This window comes from Phaethon aethereus, assembly GCF_964289735.1.
Source record: "Phaethon aethereus genome assembly, chromosome: 5".
NCBI lineage: Eukaryota > Metazoa > Chordata > Aves > Phaethontiformes > Phaethontidae > Phaethon > Phaethon aethereus.
In genome coordinates, this window is record NC_138579.1 from 67326250 (window position 1) to 67352703 (window position 26454).

The 26454-nt window shown below is 43.1% G+C and overlaps 1 protein-coding gene across 1 annotated transcript in view; it reads right to left on the reverse strand.

Moving 5' to 3' along the window:
* Positions 1 to 26454, reverse strand: part of SLC6A5 (solute carrier family 6 member 5) — a 31738-nt gene that overhangs the window by 3839 nt on the left and 1445 nt on the right. Inside the window, exons 2-13 of the mRNA XM_082000128.1 lie at positions 26070 to 26208; positions 24763 to 24894; positions 24287 to 24460; positions 23332 to 23473; positions 22785 to 22917; positions 20567 to 20701; positions 18246 to 18349; positions 15458 to 15582; positions 10116 to 10228; positions 9424 to 9555; positions 8269 to 8368; positions 2938 to 3038 (exon numbers count right to left, since the gene is read on the reverse strand). Of these exons, the coding sequence (XP_081856254.1) occupies positions 2938 to 3038; positions 8269 to 8368; positions 9424 to 9555; positions 10116 to 10228; positions 15458 to 15582; positions 18246 to 18349; positions 20567 to 20701; positions 22785 to 22917; positions 23332 to 23473; positions 24287 to 24460; positions 24763 to 24894; positions 26070 to 26208 (1530 nt within the window). The remainder of the gene's footprint in view (positions 1 to 2937; positions 3039 to 8268; positions 8369 to 9423; positions 9556 to 10115; positions 10229 to 15457; positions 15583 to 18245; positions 18350 to 20566; positions 20702 to 22784; positions 22918 to 23331; positions 23474 to 24286; positions 24461 to 24762; positions 24895 to 26069; positions 26209 to 26454) is intronic.

Sequence of the window (26454 nt, forward strand, 5' to 3'; positions counted from 1 at the left end):
TTGTTTCTAATAAGGCCCTGAAGGGAATAAAATACGTTGCTGGTTCTGTTATCCTAACACTCTAGATTAAACTGGACTGTGTCTTCAAACCTTTAAAAAGGGATTTGCACGTTATACCTGTGTATTGTCACAATCAAACAACAGTTGCCACTGGGTAGGTAAGATAGATCTGCCTGGTTTTCATGCACAGGAATACTATGGCGAAGACAACTGATAAAGAAAATCTGTGCGGGAAGGCAGAATATCTTCATTCTGCCCGTTGGATAAATTGTTCTCATTGTAGAAAATTCCTTTTCCTCGCAACTCAGGATTTCGTTGAGCTCACCAAAACTCACTAGTCCCTTCACACATGCATTCCTGACTGCAAAAACTAAACCTTTTCAGTTTTCAGGAAAAGAAAAATACCTCATTCCCGAATTAACAATATCAAAAAGACGTTACTAACATTACCCAGAGCCTCCCCGCCCACTGAAATACGATTACCAGCATTTACACTGTGCTAAAGAACTGCACAAACAGGAACTTCCCAGCACATAAGCTGAATATACAACTTCTCTGGAAGAAGTGACTGCGAACGACTACAGAGTCACTGTTTTGCTTCTTCACCCCCCCGGCTGACACATCCTTACTGTTTCAAAATGCATGTTCTTTCAGAAATTCTAGTAACTTTTCTTATCTTGTATGTTAAAAAAAAAAAAAAAAACAATGAATACTTGTAGGAACTATTTAGTGCTGCTGTGAAATGGTGAGTTTTTAAAACCTTACACAAATACAGATAATCATGCTGCACCCCTGGTCCAGGTCTGAGGACTTTCAGGCTGAAGAACGTGCTCAAATGTAAAATACTGGCGAAAGATGGCTCGGTGGTTTTAGAGTGACTTATCAAGCTGAAGGCTTTTGAAATGGCGGAAAGAATTCTTTCATGCTCATGCCAAAGCATGACGTGCAATTAAAGAGTGTGCCTGTGCTTCGGTTAAAACGTAAAGGAAACGTTGCGTAAGAGAGCTAGAGAGTAAATGTAGGTATAGTCATTATACTTTGACTCTTGGACTTGGAAACATACGTGTAGTAATGGTAAAATGGAGAAGGGACCATCTTTTCGGTGAATCGGAGATCTAAAGTTGAAGCCTTATTCCAGGCTCGGGATGGGAAGACAATTAAATTAAATTTAAAAAAAAAAAAAAAAAAAAAGGGAAAACACACACACAAACAAACAAACAAACCAACCACAACCTTCCTTTATATTTAAAAACCTCTTTTTGTTGTTGTTTTGTTTTTAAAACGAAGCACGCGCAGGTAAATGCCGCTCCCCCCCTCCCCGCCCCGGGCCCGCGCGGCGCGCGGCCAGCCGCTGTCGCACAGCGCCACCTGCCGGTGCGGCGGGGAAGCGCCGGGCGCGGCGCGCGTGCGCCCGCTGCCGAGCCACGGCGCCCTTTTCCTTTTCCGTTTTTCCCTTTTTCTTTTCCGTCCCAGAGAAGGTGAAGGGATTTGTACTTGTTCTCGGGACCATAACGGTTTCGACCTTTGCAAAAATCTCTCCGCCTCCGCAGCTACAACTTCGCTACTCAGATTTCCACGTAAGCCTTTCCAAAGCAGGGTGCTCAGATTAGTTTATGACTAAATAAATGACTAAATAAATTAGTTTATGACTCAATAAAGTGGTTTTCCCAGCCCAACCTGAGAGCAGACAGGAGGATTGTGTAATTTCCTCTCCCTCTACCTGTAAATATACAGGTAAGTTTGCAGATGACACCAAGCTGAGTGGGAGTGTTGATCTGCTGGAGGGCAGGAGGGCTCTGCAGGGGGATCTGGACAGGCTGGATCGATGGGCAGAGGCCAACTGTATGAGGTTTAATAAGGCCAAGTGCAGGGTCCTGCACTGGGGTCACAACAACCCCATGCAACGCTACAGGCTTAGGGAGGAGTGGCTGGAGAGCTGCCCAGCGGAAAGGGACTTGGAGATGCTGGCTGACAGCCGGCTGAACATGAGCCAGCAGTGTGCCCAGGTGGCCAAGGCGGCCAACAGCATCCTGGCCTGTATCAGCACTAGTGTGGCCAGCAGGAGTAGGGAAGTGATCGTGCCCTTGTACTCGGCCCCGGTGAGGGCGCACCTCGAATCCTGTGTTCGGTTTTGGGCCCCTCACTACAAGAAGGACATTGAGGTGCTTGAGTGTGTCCAGAGAAGGGCAGCGAAGCTGGCGAGGGGTCTGGAGCACAAGTCTGATGAGGAGCGGCTGAGGGAACTGGGGTTGTTGAGTCTGGAGAAGAGGAGGCTGAGGGGAGACCTTATCGCTCTCTACAACTACCTGAAAGGGGGTTGTGGTGAGGTGGATGTTGGTCTCTTCTCCCAAGTAACAAGCGATAGGATGAGAGAAAATGGCCTCAAGTTGCGCCAGGGGAGGTTTAGATTGGATATTAGGAAAAATTTCTTCACCGAGAGGGTGGTCAAGCATTGGAACAGGCTGCCCAGGGAGGTGGTGGAGTCACCATCACCGGAGGTGTTCAAAAAACGTGTGGATGTGGCGCTTCAGGACATGGTTTAGTGGGCATGGGGGTGTTGGGTTGATGGTTGGACCTGATGATCTTGAAGGTCGTTTCCAACCTTAATGATTCTGTGATATATTACACCACACGTATAGCGATCCAAACCACTGCCGTGCAGTGGTGTGCCACAGCAGCATTTGGCACTGGCAGGGAAAGGCTGCCATAGCAGCGTGTGGAGACTCACCATCCCTCTCTACCAAAAATACCATTACTTACGCTCTGTTTCATCTACTACACTCACATGCAAGAACAGGTGTGCACACGTGTGTGTGTGTGCGTGTGTCTAGGTATCTGCATCCACGATTTAATTACTGCCATTCAGAAACATCATGAGCGATGAAGAAACAACAACAAAACTCTCTGCAGAAGACAGACAAAAAAATTTTTGCTTACTGTTAAAATAGTAGGGGTCACAAATGCCCAACAGACTCTCCAGAATTTGCTTGGCTGGAATCCAATCATCATTTCTATATCTTCACAAAACCTCTGCAACCCTGTAAACAGCAAATGTAAACGCAATTAGGTGTGAAAGAACCCAGCTGCAATTTGCAACACAGCTCTTGTCATCTCCCCTGTGTCTCATTACAAAACCAAACTCTGACTTGTTGGTCAAAAACTTCAGTGGAGGATCTAACCACGCAGTAACGAATGAGACTACCATGGTGGGAACCGTTCCAATAAAATACTTGCTTCCTAAGGATTAAAGCAAAATTGAGCTTTTACATAGCGACTAAGTGTTCGGTAGGTTGCTGGGTTAAAGCGCTAATAGTACGTACTGCTTACCTGCAACTATGTGTATGCTTGTTATATTTCACCGTGAAGATTAACCTTATTAATATCTGTATACCTGCTTCAGCGCAGACAATACTGAGCTTCTCTATACCCACTATGTGACTGGGGTATGACCGTATCACTTAGCGTTGAAGCTGATAATATCCTGTTATTTTTCAACTGATACGTAAGCAATACAGAGAATTATTAGAGAGCACTTGCAAATATCTTAAATTATATTCAATGTTGTTTGAACAGATCGACTGACGTGTTAATTCTTCAGATTGATTGTGTCTATAAAGTTACTTGGGTTAATAGAACATACAAGATTGGGAAAGGGTATTTCAGCCACCTCTGCAGCCGTGCCACGCGACGGGAAGAGGAGAGCTGGCCCAGCAGCTGCGATTGCCCATCTGATCCGTGCCAGTCCGCTTTTCAGCTGTGTTCTACAGAGCTGTTTAGGGAAACGGCCCCTACTCGATGCAGCTATCAGTAATTTATCCAAAAGTAATAAAAACAAAACTGAAATTTGTTCCAGCTTTTCTAACAATGGTAAGAGGAGGGAGGTCCGGGGTCCAAGGCTGAGCTCCTCCGTCACACAAACATTTTCAACTTGGGCCAATTTTATCTAATAAAGCAGGTGATCGTTGCCGTCATTTACATTTTACAAAGCATTATTCTACAGCATTTAGTCTAACTTTTATGATGTGGGGACAGGGATGGAGCTTAAGTATTGGAGAGAAGTCACTGAGTAAGGGAGGAAATACTTGGAACAAAAGTAATAAACTGCTTTATGTTCTTATTGCCCTTACAGCTGGCCACTGCAGCTGCTGAATATAAGACAGGCTAATCCCCAGCCTTGATCCAGCTAATTTCAAAGCCCTTCTGTTGATATCAAGGAGAAATAAATCTATTCACCTGACTGTTCCAAGAATTAGGAAGGTAAAAAAATAGCAATGGCTCATTACTCAGTGTCTTCTGAGGCACCTCTAAGAAAGCAGCAGGGCTGGATGGTGCTAGGGCAGCCCTAAAGGTCCAGCTCAGGGGGTGGGCAGAGCGAGCCCATTCAGGCAGGAAAACATGTCAGAGAAAAGCTAAAAACCACTCTGTTATGATAAGAAATACAGAAGAAAAATCGAGAAATTAAACAAGAGGATGGTATTGCAAGAACCATATTTATGGGAGGGAAAAAGTAGTGCAGTGGATGTAAGCTTAGAAAACTAACCCAAGGTGACCCAGGTGTCACTTCTTTCCTGTAATCGTAATTTCTCTCCCTCTTTTTCTCTTTTTCACTGACTACAGCAAATGCTCTTCTTCAGAAAGCCTTTTCTCTTCTCTGTAAAATATGTGTAATTTTTACGGCCCGTGGAATCACCATACTTCAGCACCCATCTGACTCATCGTGTGCTTCTCCATTTTGTAATAGAGCTTTGTATGCCTGGACCGCCCGTAACCCCCGGGCTCACCGTGTTGTGGACCTCAAAGGAGATCTTCGCCGCAACTAAACCATTTGCCCCTGTGGTTTATGTACCTGCTTGTCACAGTTCAGTGCCCTGTCTGCAGCGAGCTGCCCGGGAGATGCTGACACAGCGCTCATCCCTGCGGCGCACCGTGGTGGGAACAAAACTACCTTTCAACTAGTTGCAGCAGCACAAGGTGTGGACTGAAGGGTCTTTCCACAGAGTCTGAAGCTCGTCCGTACTTCAGCCACACTTGCTGCTGCACAGGAGTTACACCTAACTGGGTAGTTACCAGGGGCTTCTGCCTCCTAAACTCATGCAAGCTTCATGCAAATTTGCACAGATCTGTTTGAAACTCCAATTAAAAAATTTAGTTCCTTCTTGGAATTGTCGGTAGATATTCACAGCTTCAGGCTGTGAATAAATAAACTACTTCTAAATAGTAGCAGTTCAGGAGTCAAATGCGTGTAAACAGGTACAGGGATTACACAGTACTCATCTCGTTCCCAGTGAAGACTGGAAATAGGTTCATCAAGTTCCACAGAAAAATGCAAAGGACACTTTAGTTAACAGAACGCCAATTAAATCTCAGTACGTCTGGTCTCCCTCTCAGATCAGTCAGGCCTGCTGAGTGACTTTGGGAAATAAACCATACATGATAGTCCATATCTCCATTTCCACCCCCTAAAGTAGGATGATGTATTCATAAGTGCTGCAGATATAAAATCCATTAAAAAGGAGAACGCCAACCGAGACAGACAACTGCTTCAGTATTCTGCTACAGTAAAACATCCAGAATTACTAACACTTTCTACAAAGACACTGCAGCAGTTACCACTCGCTCTGACAACGAGCCTTCCCAACAACAGACTGTCAAACAACAGATCTAGAAGGAGCACGAACACAGCTAAGATCATACATTTTCAGTTTCCAATGGTGTTTTGCTCAAGCACAAGGGTCTTGGTATTTAGCTTCACGTTACAAGATGCAACAGCGGGAATTATGCTGATTATTAAATTAATACCTGCAGCTCTAAGCTACTCTTTACCAGTCATGCATCATAATCTAAATAACTAGAGAATAAACATCTATACCAGCATGTGAAATAAAAAACATCATTTGACTGGATTATGTAGCACTGATCCTACTGAAAAATAAACGATTGCAAGGAAATAACCAAGTGTGCCTCTTTTTAATTTAAAAATCTCAACAAGCTCAGCAAGCAGAACATGTAACAAGAACTAAAGACAGATTTATTTCATCATAAAAGCACCTGCCACTATTGTGCCAGCCTGCTTGCTATGAAGAGTACATGTATACAGAGAAAGGTGTCAGCAGAGCGTAAAACAGCAATTGTCAGAGCTTGAAAATATATTATGCCAATTTTAAGCACTGCTTGAAGGAATATAACAAAAGCAGCAGCTTCACTTGTATTTATAACATGCAAATCACAAATATACAAGCTGTATTCCTATGAAAAGTCCTTAGAAAAGTACCTTTAATGCAGTAGAAGTAGCTATGATACATTAGTCAAGCAGATACGGTTTGTAAAGTAAATCTTTCCTTTTTTCTGTAAAAGACTGAAAGCTCTTTAGTCTAGCAAATGGTTAATTCCAGGGAATAATTTTTGAAATAGTTCATATTAAAGGCTTTAGTAACATCTGTTGATTAACAATCAGTTGGTACAGAAAGCATAGAAAGAGCGATTTGTAATTGGCAGATCTTTTCCAAGTCTGATTACATTAAAATAATACATAGCTTAAAAAAAAAATTATTCTTCTCTGTTCAAGTCCTTCCTTTGCAGTGCTGTAACTATTTCTGTATTATTTTCTGTTTTTCATAAAAGTTAGGGTTTTAATGGATACTGAATTCGTTGGGCAAAGCAGGCACTAGCCAGAGCAATTTTGTTTATAAGCCCAATAATATGTTCTTCCACAAAGGCAGGTTTGTAGTGCTTCTGCCACACAGTGTTCAGAGGAGGAAAGGAACAGAGCCAGTGTTTCCTCCCTATTTACCTCCATCCTTATTAAAAAACATACAGAACGAAGGAATTCTACAGGTTTAAGTAGTCTTAGGGTTATTTAAAAATATTCTAAGCAAGGAATTTTTATCTTGCACACTGATGGCAACGGCTTCGAAGGGGGCAATCTTTTCGGCACAGACTGGGCGATGCTGTAGTCACTGCTGGCCAAGAGTGACAACATCTAGTGCTTTAGCACAGAGTTGTTCAGGCGTGCTCTCAGCAAGCACACGAGGCGGAAAAAGGGAAAAAAAACCCAAACCCTTATACTTACTGGGTCATATCTTATTCAGCTTACAAAAAACTCGAGCCTTCTCACTGGATTGGATGTCAGTGGCGATAAAATACACTTCTGTATTTCCATGAGATCGGAGAAAACAAGGAAGGGCTGATTCCCTGTCCTGTCTATAAAATTCGTTTCTCAAGCAAGAGCAACAAATTCGGCATGTATTGAATTACGTATGGTTTTTTAATGCATTTGTATTACAGAGTGGACCCCACAATATAGATAGATCGAAGTATATAGTGCACAGGACTAGAGCCTAAGATCATGTTGCTATATATGCACTTTCAACAGAACATTTCAGGATTGTTTATGTCTAGCTGATGCAAAACATAGAATTCATTCCTGTCCACAGCAACAGTGGAAACAGACTCATCTTTGTCATCTCTAACACTGAGATTCAGATCTTATTTTGCTTTTGAAGGCAAGCTTTAAGCGGCACCACCACACTCCAGACATAAATTCATCATCTGTCATGTAGGGAGATCTTCACATCTCCTACCACAACCATCCGAGATCACACATTTCCAAGAATCTATCTCCTGAAAACACTGGATAAGTTTGGGAGCAAATCACCAACTGGTATCAACCGATGTAGCTACAGTAGCACCAAGGTAACTGCACTGCTTTATACGAGTTGAGGATCTCGCTCATAATTTAATGTACGTCAGCATGAACCGACATAACTGGTGTTGCCACTGTGCATAATTAATCAGCCTGAGTAGCTGCATAGTCTTGATTCTGTGTTACGGACAGATGGGATAAAGGGAAAGCTGGGTGTGTACATGGAAAAGAAATCCTTCAAAAGTTGTTAAATGCAAAGTTACCACTTCTGGCTCCAGAAGTCTCTGAGCCTAAAACTGCTGGAGTGTGCAAGAGCCCCTAGCAAAGTGTCACTAAATGCTTGTCCTGTTCTTATACTCATCTCTAAGCACTGGCTTTAAGCTACTGCTGGGAAGAGGGTATTAGACTATATGAAAGTCTTTTGAATACATGTTTTTAAAGAAATCCTATAGTAATGAAGCCCCATTATGTTTCTGTTCAAAATAAGGAAATTCTGAAGCTTTTTATTTAAAAAAAAAAAAAGCAGCGTTACTCCTTTCCCTAAGAATTTCCTGTTACCAGCTACTTTACCATGTGCTAAAAGGTTACTTTGACATGGGCTGTTCAATAAGAATATTTTTTCTTACCATATATATAGGAAACTCCAACGAGCTCGAAGATGGCAATGATGACAAGAGAATAAGAAGCTGCGTAAGTGTCCACAAGCTGTAACATATACATTCCACCCTAAAGAAAAAAAGGATAAAAGAGCCATTACTCACAGCATGTACGTGATGCCTCTCTTTGTAGGTGTCACAACTCTAACTGTTGCTAAGGGAGGAAAAATGGACAGGAGCAGGACCCAGGACTCTCTATCCCAAGTAAGCATCCAAACGTTGGCCGGACACAGGCTCATGCTGTACTACAGTTTCTTCCTTCTGGCTGAAGGGATCTCAAATCCAACAAGAAAAAAGTAGAGGGTACACCTGAGTCTTGTAGCTGTCACACCTTGGGAAGACATTGGTTTCAGTCCTTCCAGACCAGACCTTCCACCAGCAGTGTCTCTAACCACTTGATACTATGTCAAAAGCAAAGTTACCATTGAAACCAGGAATACTGTAATAGCGAGTCCAGCTCATCTCTTTGGAAAGGATATAATGCCCCATCTTCAGGGCAGAGGTTAAGCAGCATAATTCAAGTGCAGGAAGGACTGAATCCATCCTAGGCTTTAGAGCAGCAAAGCTGGGCTGGTAGGTAACGAGGTGAGGTGAAAAAAAGAAAAAGGGGGGAAACGGATGAATAAAATATTAAGATGGATTTTGTGCACCTCCTCTTGAAATTGCTGAGAGTTTATAATGCTGGAGGAATTAGTGCACAAAAGACACTGAAGATTATCAACAGTAGATGAGAATTTCATTAATAACTCCACAGTTTGCCAAGACTATCAGTATACATCTAATCTGGGAGGCAAGGCACCCAAAACTGGTGTGCATTCTTATATGACATACAAACTTTTTTTTTTCCCTTAAATGAATGCCTAATTTACATTACTACTCTGGATATGTTTGGCTAGGGAAAACGTTAAAAGTCGATTCTCAGAAAGATTTGAACCGCAAAGTCTTTTAAGTGTATCTCAGTCAAAGCATCCGTAAAAAAAAAATAATATAAGGCTTTCAGACTCACCCAGCGTCTCTGCGCATGCGGCAGAATTCAGGTTACTCTTTCGCAACTTGCGCAGGAGGAGAGCGGCCACCAGAGGGGGGCTGGGGACAGACAGTGATGCGCAAAGACAATATTATTACCTGAGTGATCATAGGAAATCCCATGATGAAAAAGGAGATGCAGCACCCGAGAGTGAACAGTGCCTTGTGTGTACGTAAGTATTTGGGGAACTCATCCGAAACGGAGGTCACTATCGTCTCAATTGTGGCAAACTGAAAGACAAAATGAAAGGATTCATTTCAGTGTGCACAATGTACACAAAGTGGTCCAGCTGGATATATTGGAGTACGAGCAAGAGTATTGGCCTGTCACGATAAGAACAAGGGGTAATAGGTTTAAAAGAAAGTAGATTTAGACTAAAGGAAGACATTTTTTACAACAAGGGTGGTGAAACACTGGCCCAGGTTGCCCAGAGAGGTGGTAGATGTCCCATCCCTGGCAACATCCCAGGTCAGGTTGGACGGGGCTCTGAGCAACCTGATGTAGTTGCAGATGTCCCTGCTCACCGCAGGGGGTTGGACTAGATGGCCTTTAAAGGTCCCTTCCAACCCAAACTATTCCATGATCCTATTTCGGATCCTAGGTATTAAATGCTCAGATGTCAACGCCAAAGCTTCACCCAAAAGATTTCAGCATTGATGACCCTACTTTATTCCTCTTTTTGCAAAGTGGTTCACTGACCACATGGAAAATAGCAAGTAATCTCATGGTTCTCCAAACAAATAAATAGGAAAAGCAAGAGGAAAAGGGGGGAGGGGGGGAAGCAGTTTACCATAGTGTCCAATCCAAGTGTCAGAAGCATCAAAAAGAATATTATAGCCCAGAACGGAGAAAGGGGAAGCCTAGTTAAAGCTTCTGGGTAAACCACGAAAGCAATTCCTGGACCTAAAAATGAGAAAAATAAAGACTGTGATATCTTGCATTGCGTTAACGTTGTTGACTAAATGGAAAAACGGGAGACCAAGAGTCATGTTTCAAAGTATAATACAATATTACTCAAAGTATAATACAATATTACTCAAAGTATAATACAATATTACTTTGCTTGATAAAAGCAAAAAAGATCAGATTTAGTCTCTCCTATTTACAGAATTTAGCCTCACATGATTCATTTCTATTTTGCCCCTAAGTTTCAAAACACTCATACACTCCTACTTTCCAAACTGCAGAGTCCATATTTAACCAGTATACTAATATACTGATCCCCAAGTACGAAAAATAAACAAAAATCATGTACTGCAGCTATATTGTTTTCCTGCTCTGTGATAAATTCCTGCCACTGTCCCCGCCAATTAGCAACCCAGCCTTAGGTCAACATAGCAAACACTCACAGCTCAGTACTACAAGGCTGAGCAGAAAACACTCTTCTTGAACTCATCAGCATACAGTCAAATGAGAAGGAGAGAACATAGCAGATGTGCAGAGCTAATACCAAACACAAGGGAATAACTACCACGAATCTAAAAAAATCCACAAGAAATTCAGAAATAATGCACAGTAGAAAAAATAAGGAACCGGGGTCTTTTAAAGCCTTAACCAGGAATTTTCCTTTCTTTGTTGGTTTGATATCTTGGGCTATAATTTTTAGTGACTGTAAAGAAAAAATATTTTTACAAGTATGCTTAGAATTGCCTGGGAGGAAAGGCTGCAGGAAGGTGGTGGTAGCATTGCAGGAGATGGCACTTTTTTCCTATTTATCCCAGCTAAAGGACTGCTCACTTCAAATGCTCCGAAGGATGTTTCCTGGCAGGCGAGATAGAAATGAGAGCCAAGTTGTGCCAATTCCATGACCCATGCCATGAGAAGGGGCTCCAAACTCACTCTGTCCTGGCCATTTCTAACCTAGATTCTTGCATCCCATTGCCTAAAGCTCCCCACACTGTTTCTGTTCGAGAGAACACTCTTGCTTTCTCACATACTGAGAAAAACACACGGGTTTGGCAGCGTGTGAAGTAATTTCCACGGGAAGCTTGCGGAGTGTTTGGTGTTCCTTCTGGACAAAAGACAAATGGGAGAGTTAACAACACAGTGAAAAAATAACGTTGTACATGACTCAGTACATGTTGCTGCCTTTAAAATGTGCTGCAGAAAAATGGCTTTTTGGAATAGGCAGGCGCATGTAGAACTACTATGTATTCATGAACGCATTCTTTCATCACTTGATTAAAGATTTCTTCTTGACTATTAGACTCAAGGGCTGTTTGCACTAGCTTCCTGCACATAGAAGTTTAATTAAGTTTTGGAATAATGAGGTCCCATTAATCACACTTTTAGTAAAAGTTTAATTTTAGAATATGAAACTGCACATCTCTCCATCTCCACCCCTCATAACTCTCCAAGATATCACATGCCAGGGAGCATCCAGGCACAGGTAAAGAACCACAGGGAGGCTAGCTCCCCTCTTCTCCATCTTCGGAGACTTAGGTGGGTATGAACTCTTCCTAAAAGTCTGTTAAAACCAGGAAAACCCCAAGGGTTTTATATGTGTTGAAACAAAAAATGTAAAATGACCTTGAACTTCCATTTTAAATTACTAAAATTCTTCAACCGCACCATCAAACTAAGAGTCAACAAAACTAGATTGTCCTGTCTTTCCCGCCATGATATGTGGTTTATTTGCTCAAGAAATACATGATCTTTTCCTGAAAAGAAGATTCTATATGAAAAAAATACCGTGTACTTCAGATTAAAATTTTAGGAGGGAATAAAAGGAAAACAGAAAAAATCCCTTTCCATTTCCACTAACAATTTCATTTGAGGTTTTGAAAACTTGAAGGGATGTTATGTTTCATCATTTTGTCTGTTTTCTCCTTCACCGCAAAAGCAAATACAACTTTAGAATAAAAAAAGGTAGCAGGGATAAGGGCTGGCTCTTCTCCCCACTTCTTGAGTCTGCTTTTTAATTCTGTTAATTCCACGTGCTAACTCAGTCTGTGGTTATCCCTAATCTCCACTCTATTCCTACTGTACAGTCATCTTCTATTCCGTGACTAAATTTTGTTTCCCCTCTCAGAGAGAGCAGTGAAGCTGCACCCTTACGAAATATTTTTAAATAGCCTAAATGGGCTCTTACAAACGCACTGACAGCCCTACAATGAGACTGTCTCATGACAGCTTTTTTCACATCCCCTTGAACAGCTGCTGAAACAGCTGGGAACAGAGCGCTCCAGCCTGTGACTTGTCGTTCACTCAAAGACCACCAACAAGCACTCACCAGAAAAGGTGTTGCAAACCCCTGCGCTAAATATTATGTCATCGCCAGGGCGATGAACCAGCTGAACCAACTGTTTCCTCCACCATCCCTACCAGCTATGTCTCTCTGTCCCCGCTCCATCCATCCCTTTGGAGCTTCCACTGCAGCTTCACCTGAGCACAGGTTCTTCTAGAGCACAGGACTCTAGATCCCGAGGACTCTAACTCCTTACAAATAATTTTGGGGAGTGCCACGCGGTTTAGATTTTGGGGTTGTTTTCTGTTTGTTTTACTGTTTTAGGGTGAAGGCAAAGTCTAAAATAAAAAGATTAATAGAGACATTACTCCTGAAACACCTGGCCTCACATAGGAGTTTTTCAAACACAATGGTCTAATCCAAACAGAGAACGTGGATGCGAATGAAACTTTTCTGTTCCCACTTAGATGACTGGCAGACCAAGTGGAAGAGATGAGGCACTGAAGACTGAATCGATGTTACATTAGCTTGCCAGCACAGTATCCCCTACTACTTGACATGGACTAAGACATGGACCTGTTGGAGCAGGCCCAGAGGAGGGCCACAAAACCCATCCGAGGGCTGAAACACCTCTCCTGTGAGGAGAGGCTGAGACAGTTGGTCTTGTTCAGCCTGGAGAAGAGAAGGCTCCAGGGAGACCTTACTGCAGCCGGCCATGACGTAAAAGGGGCTTAGAAGAAAGATGGGGACAGACATTTTAGCAGGGCCTGTTGCGATAGGACAAGGGGTAATGGTTTTAAACTACAAGAGGGCAGATTTAGACTAGATACAGGGAAGACGTTTTTCACAACTAGGGTAGTGGAACCCTGGCACAAGTTTCCCAGAGAGGTGGCAGATGCCTCATCCCTGGACACATCCCAGGTCAGGTTGGACGGGGCTCTGAGCAACCTGGTCTGGTTGCGGATGTCCCTGGTCTTTGCAGGGAGGTTGGACTAGATGGCCTTGAAAGGTCCCTTCCAATCAAAACCATTCTATGATTCTACTTGCTATCAAGAAACAGTTTGCTGGCTGCACAGCCTATGAGATTCTCCTCTCAGACCCTCCGGCTGAATCCACAGCCCGGTTAGCAGCCCATCCCACCACGGGTCAGCTGGTTCAAGCCCCAGTCTAACTAACTCCTGTGACTGAACTGCAGCTCACAGGCTTCCCCTCACCTCCAGAGCTGGGATGTCACTTACCAGCTGAAGGACCTGCAGAAATTGAATGTGACCTGGCACCTTTAATTGCAACTCTGAGGTCAGAAGTGGGATTATTCATGTTTCAGTTTACAGAGGAGGAATAACCAAAAGGAAACTAAGAGCCTCTTCTGTTTCTTAACCAGCAGCAAGATCTTGTTCCTCTCCTTGCACCTGTAGTAGCTGGTTTCTAATAAACAATTAGAAACAATAGAGTTCCAAGAAAAGGTATTTTTCAAGAAAAAAAAAAAGAATGCTTCATCTGCTTCACCAGCTCTTGCTCCTGCAGTGACAGAATTTCTGTGTCCCCAGCTCATGTTGCCTGTTTCCCATTTAGCTCCCACAACATTGTTAAATGCAGATTAACCTTCATACCTAATTTGTCCAGAATGACCTATGGATATTATCATACAGAAACTATGGGAAGTTGTCGTGATTTCTATCCCCTGTTGTCAACTCACTGCTACGATTCCGTGGTGCTCCGTCAGTCAGATACCTTAGGCTCCATGTAGCGCCTTGTGGCATTGAATTTATCGAATGCAACAAACCTGTCAAAAATGTTTAGTGTCTTCACATTAATGCGGACAGTGAGACACGTCATGTATAGAAGCCATGAGTATGTGACATTCATTTTTGGAATTCTTCTGTCCTTCTCCCATTCAGAGCAACCTCTTGCTCTGTGCTACCACTGTTGTGGGGGAATAATATTGGGAACCATCCCCATGGCTCATGGAGAAGCTATTAGTCACTCTCCTTCAGTGCTTGGAAATTACTCCACCTGTGCTGAAAACTAATACAACACACTTAATACCCTCAGGCTCACAGAAACAGCTCTGGTGGGGGAATCGCAAATGCTTACACAAGTTATTACAGTTATTACAAATTTGTCTTTTTAACACAGTTCGAAATTATCTTAAAGACCTAGGGGTTGGTTGGCTTAGAGCCACGGTGCTGCACATTTCACAAGAAATGTAGGACTAGGCTAAGGTAACAATTATCGCTCTATAATTCCATTTGACTTCTACAACCCTTTAAACTTCTCCAAATCTTACCCCAAAAGCTCCTCCCTTCCTGCCTCCTGCTACTTTATACCAAATAATACATGACAGCACCAATTCCTCACACATTCAGCTCAGACAATCAGGACCTTTCAGATCTCCATTTGTCGTAACCACCTCACTTCACTAACCAAGATCTTCTAACCCGTTCTTTGGAAACTTTTTATTTCCCCATGGAGACAGCTCCTTGCTCCCCACGGTTCAGAAGCTCAATAAGCCTCTCACCATATTTCTCCCACTCCCGACATCATGAAGCCCACCGTCTCCTCATCCAAGATTCCCACCATCAGGGACAAATTTTACCTTGGAGGACCTGACAAGGCAGCAGCAGAGACAAATCAGAAGGCAAAAGATTGCTTAGACTATGTGAAGGAGACAGCTCACCCTACCCCCCCCATCAGTCATTTACACAAAGCTTTGAATGAGTCTCAGCTTGCTTCTTTCTCTTACCAAACCAGTGACAAGGAGGCTCCAAGTAATATCTTGACTTCCCAGGGTACTTCCCATGTACAGAAATGCCTACAAGTGGTATACTAACCCGCTCCAGTTGGAAGCCATTATTCCCACCTCCAATGTCAACGTCATCATTAATAATAGAGCTGAAGGTGCCACCAGGAGCCTGTCTAAGTAACGAAACGGCAGCGTACCCTACCTTGGTCTGCCACAGCTTCAATATTCACTTTGAGCTCATTTGCCATGAAGCCAATAACTGAGAAGATGACAAAGCCTGCAAATATACTTGTGGCACTGTTGGTACACGTGACTATCAATGTGTCCCTGGAAAGAAAACACAAGAAGCCACGTCACCTTGTTGTAATACGGGCAAGGGAGGAGAGGCTTGTACACAATTCAGGACTCTCCCTCATGAGCGCACACGTCCTGTAGGAACGCTGATGAAGGTACACTTTCACACTTATCAGATAGGTTTGCTGCTGACCAGAGATGACAGAAATCTTCACAATACCACCAGGAACCAGCCATGCGAGTTTCCACCACCCTATATAGAAAGCCACAGGCCACACAGGAGGATGAGCATTTCTGCTCTTGGCCTTTCCCAAGAAGGCAGCAATGATGACACGATTTGTAAGGCAATGGTTAACTTTTTGCCTGATGTAGATGTCTGCTCACTGTATTACCATCACTCTCCAGGTAACAATTTTTTTGTCCTGTATCTTTCTTGTATTTACACACAAAATTTCAGGTTTAAGCTTTTTGTACCTTGCAGCACTCTCTTAAACACCTACCCATCTGTAAGAGGATTGCCTGGTACCATTTTCCATTGTTGTTGTTAAAGGAATCTCAAGAAATCCATACCAGAATACCATGCTATACTGGGTAAGTACATGTGACTTGACAGGAAACCAGCCCTCATGATCCCCCATCCACAATTATTATATTCTTGATAGGATTTTAATTTTTTTTCTTCACAATACATGCATCCAAAAGACTTCCCCTTATGGCTGAGGAACAAACAAGTCACTCGCTTTAAATGTGGATCAACATTGGCTAGAATTTCTTATTTTTACTGCTAGTTGTTTGTCAGGCACAGAACAAAATACAACCTGAAAAGCTGTCAAGGACCTCCCTGAGCAGGCAGACTCCTGGAATCTCTAACAGAGCATCTCTTAACAGGAATGATTAGGTAAATTTTTCAGGTCAACGTTCTGTTTGGAATCGCCATGTGTTCATCTTCTTCCACAAGCCAGATAAGTCTTAAGTAAAATATTTTAGGTATGCATTATAAGTGAATTTATGTAAACGTATTGCATTATAGTTTATTTAATGGTGTTTAAAAAAAATGTATCTGAAAACTACAATTTTATCTGCAGTGTTAGAATATAATGAATATAGAAATTGGAAGATCAAATAGTCATCCTTCATTTCAGTATTCAAGATGTGTTGTAAAATTAAAAAGATTAGAACTAACGAAGCTTTTCTAATCATTTCTGCTTCGTTTCCCATTGTCCTCTCTAACACAGGTAAAGCACATATTTAGTATTAAACCTTTAAGATTTTTATACCTCATTACCACGTATTTCATTCACAATTTTAATTAACATTTTCCAAACTCCACAAAACGTTGCTAAATTAATGCAGAAAGATAGCATGATGCTTCACCCAGTTTTTGCCCTGATATTCTGAAGGTATTCATTCATCACCAAAAAAATCAGAGCCCAGGACAAACATTTTCAAAAACAGGACCCAAAGGATCGCTGGGTGGGAGTTCCTGAGCACACACCACTCTTACTTATTCATCCATATTTTAGGATAATTATTTTAAATTACTTTCGAACTATAGTAGGTAATGTTTTTGAAATTCCTGTTTAAATTCCTGACTCACTTTTTTTTTTAAAGGTAAATATTCGGTATACAGTACTTAGAAGTGATAGGATGTGGGGGTTCAAATCCCAAGGAGGGTGTGCTTTAAAGTCTTAATTCAGGAAAGATTTTAAGCATGCCCTCGGGAGACTCCCTGTGCATGCCATTGGCTGTCCTGGCTCAGCACCTCTGTCACTGCAGTAAAGGTTTGCTTCAGTAGAAACAAGATTGGCTTTAAAGACAATAAAACAGCAGTGAAGCATTCTACTAATGCCACTTGCTTTTGTTTTCTCCATCTGCAGACATTTATCTGGCATTTATCTTTTTGATGAAAAACTATACTACGCCACCAGAATAATGACTTTTTCCTTGCAAAACTAACTTTCAGTCATTTCAGGTAAGAGTGATTTTAAATTTCACAACTTGAAATAACTTTATACATGTAAAACCACAAGAAGTGGAATTGGAAAAAATCGCAGCGTTTAGGAGAGACAAGAATCACGTGTATATGGAAATTGCATGTTAAACTCATGCATGGCTCACAACGGCAAACTTCAGCCCATGCTACACAGGGGATGTTCTTCAGAAGAGGCTGCCAACTGTCACAGCTTCATACCACTGCTCACAGCTGTTGACAGCTTCCCAGATTGCCTTACAACCTAAAACTGCTGATTCTGAAAACAAAGAGCCAATAGGGACTGTAAGAAGCCTAAAGCTCATCTTGAGACTAGTAGATTAGGACCTGGGGAGAAGACATAATGCACAAAACCAAAAAAAGATTGAAGAAACAAAAAAACCCACAAACACACACACCGGCGGAAAGAAGGGAAAGAAGGGAAAGAAGGGAAAGAAGGGAAAGAAGGGAAAGAAGGGAAAGAAGGGAAAGAAGGGAAAGAAGGGAAAGAAGGGAAAAAAGGGAAAAAAGGGAAAAAAGGGAAAAAAGGGAAAAAAGGGAAAAAAGGGAAAAAAGGGAAAAAAGGGAAAAAAGGGAAAGGAAAGAAATAAAAACGAAAATAAAAAAACAGAAGGGTCTTTCAATCCCCAGATTTCTGCAATTTGGAAGATGACTGTTTTTGGACAAGACACATTTAATAAGACCGATGGGTTTCACTCTCACATACCTGTAGCAATTATTATGGAATTTGTTGTAAGAAGACAGAGTAATTAGACCTCCCCATGCTGCAGATAAGGAGAAGAAAATCTGAGTGGCAGCATCCTTCCAAACCTAAGAAGATAGACAGGAGAAGAAATAGCGTCGGCTTCAGGAAAGAGCATTAGAAAGATCAATAACACTGCTAAATGTTATTGTTCGGGGATTAACACATAAGTAGTTTAAATGAACTTTAGAGCAATGGATGTCAATAGAACATTTACAAGCAAAATCCTGCCCCGAAATACATAGTGCCCATTCGATGAGAAGTACCGGTCTTGTTGAGCCCGTCTGAAATGACAATATAAACTTAGCCATGTAGGGAAGGCACAAACATTCAAGCTATATGGCTTGATACGTATCAGTTCAAATACATTCAGCAAAGAAAATACCAATCAAGAGGGAAAACCTGCATCAGCTCCTGATGGTTTACCCACCAGTGGTCCTAAATAATACTTTACCGTCTTGACAAAAGCAAGAACCTCAGTGTTGCTTGATGCGTGACTTATGAATGAGATTACATTAAAATTAGGGTACATTTCCATCATCAGGTGTCCATCAAACAGCATGGTTTAAATTAGGGCCATTTAGACACCAAGGTCCAGTTTTCTCCCATCAGAAGAAAAAACATGCTCAGCCAAGTCTCTCTCCAAAAAAACCAAACCAAACCAAATGAAACAACATTGTTTGTTTCTGGAACAAAGTTCCTCAAAGCCTTAGATGCATTTAAATAAAACATTTCTAAATTGCCTGGAATTTCAAAGAAGTTGGTCTTACTTATCAAACTTGCAATAGGTTTGAATCATTGGTTTTTCTATTCACAATCTTTCCTACGAGATCTGATTTTCCGCAGTGCAGAAATGGACATACAGGTACACGCACAGATGGGTGTACCTATACACACACTAACCAGTTTGGACATATTACCTAAATGCTACTCTAAGAGTTACCAGCCAGCAAGCAGTCAATCCTTCATCTAACTGAGGTAATATACAGTTCTTAACCCATCTTACACTGCAAAGAAAATTGAAAGCAGACGGTCGCCTGAATATTGTCAAACACTTACCCAGCATTATACAGATACTTAGTGTATTCAGACAGCTCCATTTTGCAAAAGGCAACAGTTCTCACCTCCTTTATTGCACAATGCGGGATCCAAAAATGCTCATATTTAACGCAAAATTAATTTCTGTATTGTTTACAAAAGATCTAATACTCCCATCACCAAAGGATCAAAATACCCATTATTGGCAGGGTTATTAAGGAAATTAAGAGCTGCACAATTCAGCCAGGAAATTATTTTCAGCTTTAATCAGTTTATCAGTGTGATATCACACTACTAGTGATGGGGGGGCAGGGGAATCAGTTGATTTCCTGAGGTGTTGCTAAAAATCCCTCTTAAATTTCTAGAGAAAAGAGCATAACTCTCAGCTCAGGCTTCAATTCAGTCTCCAGGCTCCTGCCTCAAGGCGCTTAAGACCGACACACGGACACCCATGTGCTATATCAGACAAGTACATGATCCGTGGGTGGATTTAGGTCTACACAAATACCAATCCATGTGTATTTTTGGAACACGTTTTACTGGCTTCGTTGCTAACAAATGGCTTTTTAGAAATCATGAGGCAGCAGAGCTGAAGCTCCAACTCATACAGTCAATGCTGAAAGAGCAAAGCCAGGTACCAAGCCCCTTAATTCTGTCCTCTCCTACACAGCAAGGAGCCCTGTTTCTTACCATGCAGGGCAGGGCAACAACCACAGCTGTGCTGTGTCGGCATAAATGCTATTGGGGGGTTAGATTTGATTGGGGTGTACAATTTGATTTCGTTTGACCTAAAGTCTCAGATGCATTATTTGCAACAATCTTCTTTGCTCAACGAGTAAAATACTCCTATTCTGAGCATTTTGCAAGACATGCAGATAGGTTTATTACGTTACCTACCAAAAGCTTTATGTGCTTGTTCAAGTCAAGGCAGCATCCATCAGACACCAGCGTATGGAAACCTATATTTCCTTCTTAATTCCCTATTTTCTAAATGCACTTACTCCAAGAGATTCGGGTGAAATATTAAATGTGAAGGAAATACCGTATCTATAATAATATACATAAAAAAATGTTGTGTGCACACAAATAACAAACATCTGCTGCAACAACACTGCACGCAAGATGAAGAACAAGTCTCCACAGACGACAATACTGCCTCTGCACATAGGAAATGCTTGCCACAGACATTAAGAAATCTGTATGAATTATTCACCCTAGCAGAGTTATAAGTGCAATAATAAACCCACCATAGCATCAATTAGCTTCTCCCACTTCGGTGTGATGAAGTACCAGATTCCAGCTCCAGCTCCAGGTAGAGTTACTCCTCGTATAAGAAGGATGATGAGAACTACATAGGGGAATGTAGCTGTAAAGTACACAACCTGGACAGATGGGAAAAAAAAAAAAAAATTATTGAAAGAGCTTATTTGGGTGCATAAGAAGAGGCAGGGGGAAACAAGTGATACGCTATTGCCTGAAGAAAGCAGTTACTCGGGCTCAGAGACAGTAGGGCTCTTTCCCAGGAAATCTGAAATTTCAGAGCTCTTGCTGCTGGAAACAGGAATATTATCAATAGCAACAGAGCTAAGAGCTGGGGTTCTAGACAGAGGAGGGGTGGAAGAAAAAGCAGAAAAGAAAGTCTGGAAAGGAATAATAGGAATTTATAGCTAAATGCAAATACCACTTTTGATCCTTGCTCAGAGTAAACCAACACAGCTCGACGGAAACAAAATGAGCAATGTCATTCAATACCACTTGAAGTTCTGATTTTTTTCTATATACCTCCTCTGTATTGAACTAAGCCTAAAGAATTGTTATTACTGTTTGTGCCTCTTAATAATTACATATCACCATGAAAATATTTATGGTTCCAATTAAAAAAAAAAGTCAGTGGAACAATCCAGATAGACCTAATCATCATTATGTCTAAATACACAACAGAGGTTGTGTGTTAAATGTCTTAATAATTATCCAGCACAGAGCAGAGCTCTCTCTGTGGTCAAATAAAATGGCTGAATTATAACCAGTTAAGCTGTAGGCTCTACCCAAAAGCATTTCATATACTTTTATGCTTTAACCTCTGAATCTTACAGAGACCAGAATCGTCTGTGCTGAAGTGACTTCTGAAACTGCTTTCCCAACTTTCTCCTTGCTCTTTCAAGAAGCGTTTCAAGAAGTTGACACAATGAATTTTTGTGCTGTGGATATACTCGACTCATCTATGCATAAATAAAGATTTTCTACCCCTGACACCAAGGAGACACGATTTTTCTGGGCCACAAAGGCTCACTTAAAGGAATATCTATTGCCACATCCAAACCCAACTTACTCTTCTCTACAACTTCTGTTTCTTGGTCATGAAACAATTTTTCCCATGACACTAGAGTGGGAAGGGGGAAATCTCAACTTTCCCCTGGCCCTCCGTGTCTCTGGATTTTCTGATCATTCCCAAGCTACCTCACCACAGAGGCTGTCAGCTTCTAGAAGCAAAAGCATGGCTTGGAATCAGAAACCCTGTGCCCAGCTCTAGAAAAGTCATAGCTATCTCTGCATATCCACTACCTTCATCCAAGAAAAGATCTAGTTATTTTGCTCCAGTGTTTTTATCTTTTCAGTCTGCTCTTTGTGAATAAGCTAGATTTATGCTATGGCATCATCTAACATTTTAGCCTGCGTGTGAATTGCAGTGGCATTGATGGAGAAGTCTCAGATATTGCATCCCTGCAGATTTCACACACACAAAAAACCCCAACACGTAGACCAGTGCTGCTGCTGAAGAAAAAGCTGCATCTCTCTGCTCAGACAGCTGCCTGGCCAATTCGTGTGCCTGTACTTCCATGCCAACAGGAGGAGGACATGCTCCCTCTTGACACGGTTGCTAGTTAGGAGGTATGGCAGAAAGCCACAAATTTGAGAAGCACGGGAGAGAAAGACGCGTGAGATGTCAGAGGAACAGAGAAAGGAGCTGGGTTACTGCAAGGAGCAGTTTTAGAAAGGTGGCACATAAATATTAGGGAAAAGAGGATACACACTGTTACTGCTCACACTCACCACAGGACAGTTTGAGTTCAGTTCTGATTTTAAAACATGTTACTTAACATCTTAATTTATATCATAATTTCCCTGGTTACAGTGACACGTAAGGTGACCGCAGAATTTTTAATGAACACCGCACAGAATAGGGAAGGCTGCTGAAGGCATCTTTTTGCCATCGAACTTCTGAGTGCAACTCAAGAGCTCGTTTTAAAGTTACTGAAGATCAGGAAACAAATGCTGACCCCAAATTACATTTTTTTAATCTTTTAGCTAGACAGGAAAACACAGCCATGAAAGAGGCATTTCATTAATACTTTGTCATTTACTGAAAATGATTTTCAGTAATTCACTGCCTTGAACAAGAGTGTGATTCCCTTAAAGCAGCACTCTGCTTTCTTGTAGGTGTACAATAACAAATAATTTTCTTACTTTTCCTGATGACTTGATTCCTTTAGCAAGGGAGGCATATACAATCACCCAAGCTAGGAAAAGAGACAGTGCCAAGGGCCATCTAATCTCACCAGGATATTCAATCCCTGCTGAAATCTTCAATACAAAATACCTAGGAATAATAATAAAAATAAATTAAAAAAAAAAAGAAAAAATTAATGACAGCAACTGCAGCAGTAATCCAGGGCAAATTCCTGCAGTATTTGGTTTTGCTTCAGTGTTCTCAGCAGTTTCTCTAGAAGGTTCCAGTGATTCTCACCATGTATTATTTTATTTATCTGCATTGCAGTAGTAGATAAAAATACCGGGCATGGGCCAACACCCCAGCTGTGCTAAGCACCATAGAAACAGAACACAAATAATACAGCATTAGAAACTTAGCTTTCATCGTTCCTGTGCATAAAAATGAGTATCATTTGCTGTCCTTAAATACCGTATTTCTAGTCTTCCAAACAGCGGTGTGTTGTCTGTTACAGTAGATTTTAAAGAAAGATTCACACAACGTCTAAACAAAGAAAGATCTTACTTAAAGTATTCTTCACTTCCACTGACAAACGTTTTATTTCCTTCACTGGTGAAGTTAACCATAGTCAAGTTTGGATAGGCACTCATACAGAAAGTAGAGTTCTTGATTTGTATTTTTGGGTGGTCACTAATAATGCAGGAATCTAGGAAGAAAAGAAAACAAAAATAACTTGTCTACTTTTTTTTTTTTTCAGGTTGGATGTAAAATGGCAATAAAAAGCACCAGATCACACGCACTACTTGAACTTTTGTTCTGTGTTAGATTTCTGGACCACCTCGCTTACAGCAGCCACGAGGCTTTGAGAGAACAGAGTCTTAAGTTATCTCATTATTTTCCCTTTTATCCCAAAAGTCTAAGGCGTAAAGGGAAGAACTGAGGAAGCGAAAGAACTTCTGCCCGCCCCCGGGGAGCGCTCACCCCCCCTCTCGAGGGTCACCCCACTCGGGGCGAGGTGGAGGGGAACCGCGGCCGGCGGCTCTTCCCAGAGGGTCTTTGCTCGGGTGATGTCTCGGGTTGTTTTGGACCCTTTGCAAAAACGGTTGTCGGGTTTTGGTTTGGGGTTCTCTTTCCTTTAGAAGTAAGGCTGGCTGGAGCCCTGGAGGTTGTCTTCATCAGAGAGCAGAGGCTGCCAGCTACAGCAGCATGTTCCCTGCTTTCGGCCCTACACAGGCTTTTCACCCGAAAAAAAAAAAAATGCTTTTTTCAGCATTAGATTTGAAAAATCCATTTTATCCTTGATGAGGAAAAATGTATATAAAAAGGGGGGGGAGGCGCCCAAATGATGGGGATCGAAGTGGCTTAGGAAGTGCCGGGACCTCGCCCGGCCACAGCCGCCGCAGCCTCCCCGGGGTGCAGCGGAGCCAGAGAAAGCTCTGGAAACCCATCACGGCCACAAATGGGAAAGAACAACAACCAAAAAAGAAATTTAAAAAAAAAAAAGCTTGTCCCAACTTACCTAACAAAAGTTTGTTTTTATCTTTACAGTCTGGCGTGTTCCACGGGTTGTTGCAGGAAGCCCAAGGTAGCACAGGTACAAAGGACGCAAAAAGGTAGAAAAGGGTGTAGCACAGGATAATGTTGTAATATATGGCTATCAGGACCGAGATGATCAGCATCGCAATGCCGCAGCCTGGGACAAAAGAGAGGGAGAGCGGAGAACAACGCGGTTCATCCCGGGCGGGGGCCGCAGAGGGTCCCGCCAGCTGCAAAGCAACGGCCTCGGCATCCCCCCGCCCGACACGGCCGCGCAAGTTGCGCGCTAACACTGCTGAGACACCAGCGGAGACCACGGGCAGAGCCCGGAGCATGCGGCTGCGCGCCTGCGGACGCGCCGCGGAGCGGGGGCGCAGGGAGGCGGCGGTGCTTAAAGCCATGCAAGGGGGGGGTGCAGGTCATGCTCCCCAAAACCGGGCCGGCTCCTGCTCCGCTCACCTTGCAAGGCGGGGATGGCTTTCCAGACAGACACGGGGCCCTGACTAGCAAACTGCCCCAGGGAGACTTCCAGGAAGAAAATGGGGATCCCAGCTAGAGCCAACATCATCAAATAGGGGATGAGAAACGCACCTTGGGGGGGCGGAGGGGGAGAAAAGAGAGAACAACCTGAATCACCGCGCACAGGCCCGCGGAGGGGCCGCGCCGCTTCATTCATCGCATCGGGGTGAGCTTGCCTCGCTCCGCGGCCCGGGGCGGAGATCTCCGCGGGGCAGCGCCCCCACCCAGCACCGCCCGTGGCATCCAGCTTTCTGCATCCCCGCCATTTGCTCGAGGCAATATTACTGTTAAATGAGTATTTTTATTACCTCCCACTTATAAGTTCTTACATGGAAAAAGAAAAAAAGCTTACCGTTTCTTGTTTTTGTGGTTTGTTTTGTTGTTTGTTTGGTTGTGGTTTGCTTTTTTTTTTTTTAGAAAAGACTTATTTTGGTTTTAAATCGCTAGTTCTCTCACTCAAAACAGCTCTTACAACCTCTGCACAGCCGTTTTCAATGCTGGCAGCACCAACATCGCCTGCTGACAGGCCTGCGCAGAGGCAAGAGGCTTCCAGCTGCAGGGGGTCGCATACAGTAACACCCACCGGTTCCCCGTTTGAACGGGAGCCTCTGTTTAGGAGAACCTCCGCAAATGAACTTTTTCTTCCCCCCGCACACCGTTAACGGCACATCCCCTCTTCCAGCTTCCCTTTCCCTCTCTCCCGCTAAGCAGCACTCGCTCCGTTTCAAACGAGTATTTTTCAGTCGGGTTCGTTGAGAGATGTAAAAGAAACTCCCCAAACTTCACGAAGTAACGTAACGACTCTGGTTCAAACGTCCTCGTGTGACTTTCCGCACTCAGCTCCATCGCCCTCCCCTCCCCCGCTCCACCCGTTGCGGATTCAGACCCAATTGCGTTTAGATTAGGCGAAGGGGGTGCCCGGAGCGCCCCCTCTGCGCCCGGGTGTGATCCTTCGTTTCCCTCCCTCTCCGGCCAGCACCAACTGCAGCTGTTTTTAAGGAAAACCGCTACCTTTTAACGAAATCTTGCGGGAGCTTTCCTCCTTTCAGAGCTGACCATCAGGAAAACCCAGGCAGGGTTCTCCCTAAGTCGCTGATAGTCTGGAGGTGCCCCCGAACCCCGGCCTTTGCAAGGAAAAGGGGCACCCCCGGCCCCCGTTTCCCCCGTGTTTCTCCCCACCAGAAAGGCCGGGCCGGCTCCGCCACGTACGGTACTGCAGGTAGAGAGACAGGAAAAAGCCATCATACCTCCCCCATTCTTAAAGGCCAGGTACGGGAACCTCCAGACATTGCCCAGCCCCACTGCATAACCCACCATGGAGAGGATGAAATCCAGCTTGCTAGACCAATTCCCGCGGGCTTTATTTTCATCCCCTACATCGTCTTCCTAAAGAAGGGGAGGGGGGGGGGGAAAAAAAAAGAGAGAGAGGTCGGAAAACAGCCACTTTTGCAAACAAGCACGGCGGGTGTCAGCGCAGGGGGAGCCGGAGTGGGGAGGGACCGCCACTCTCCCCTGCAGCCCCGCCCGGGCTCTTTTTGCCAAAGAGGAGAGGGGCTTTGAAACGGCGGCCTTCGCTCAGGCTGCTGCCGGAGGGAGGGGAGGTGGTCAGAGCGGCCCGGGGGGCTGGGGGGC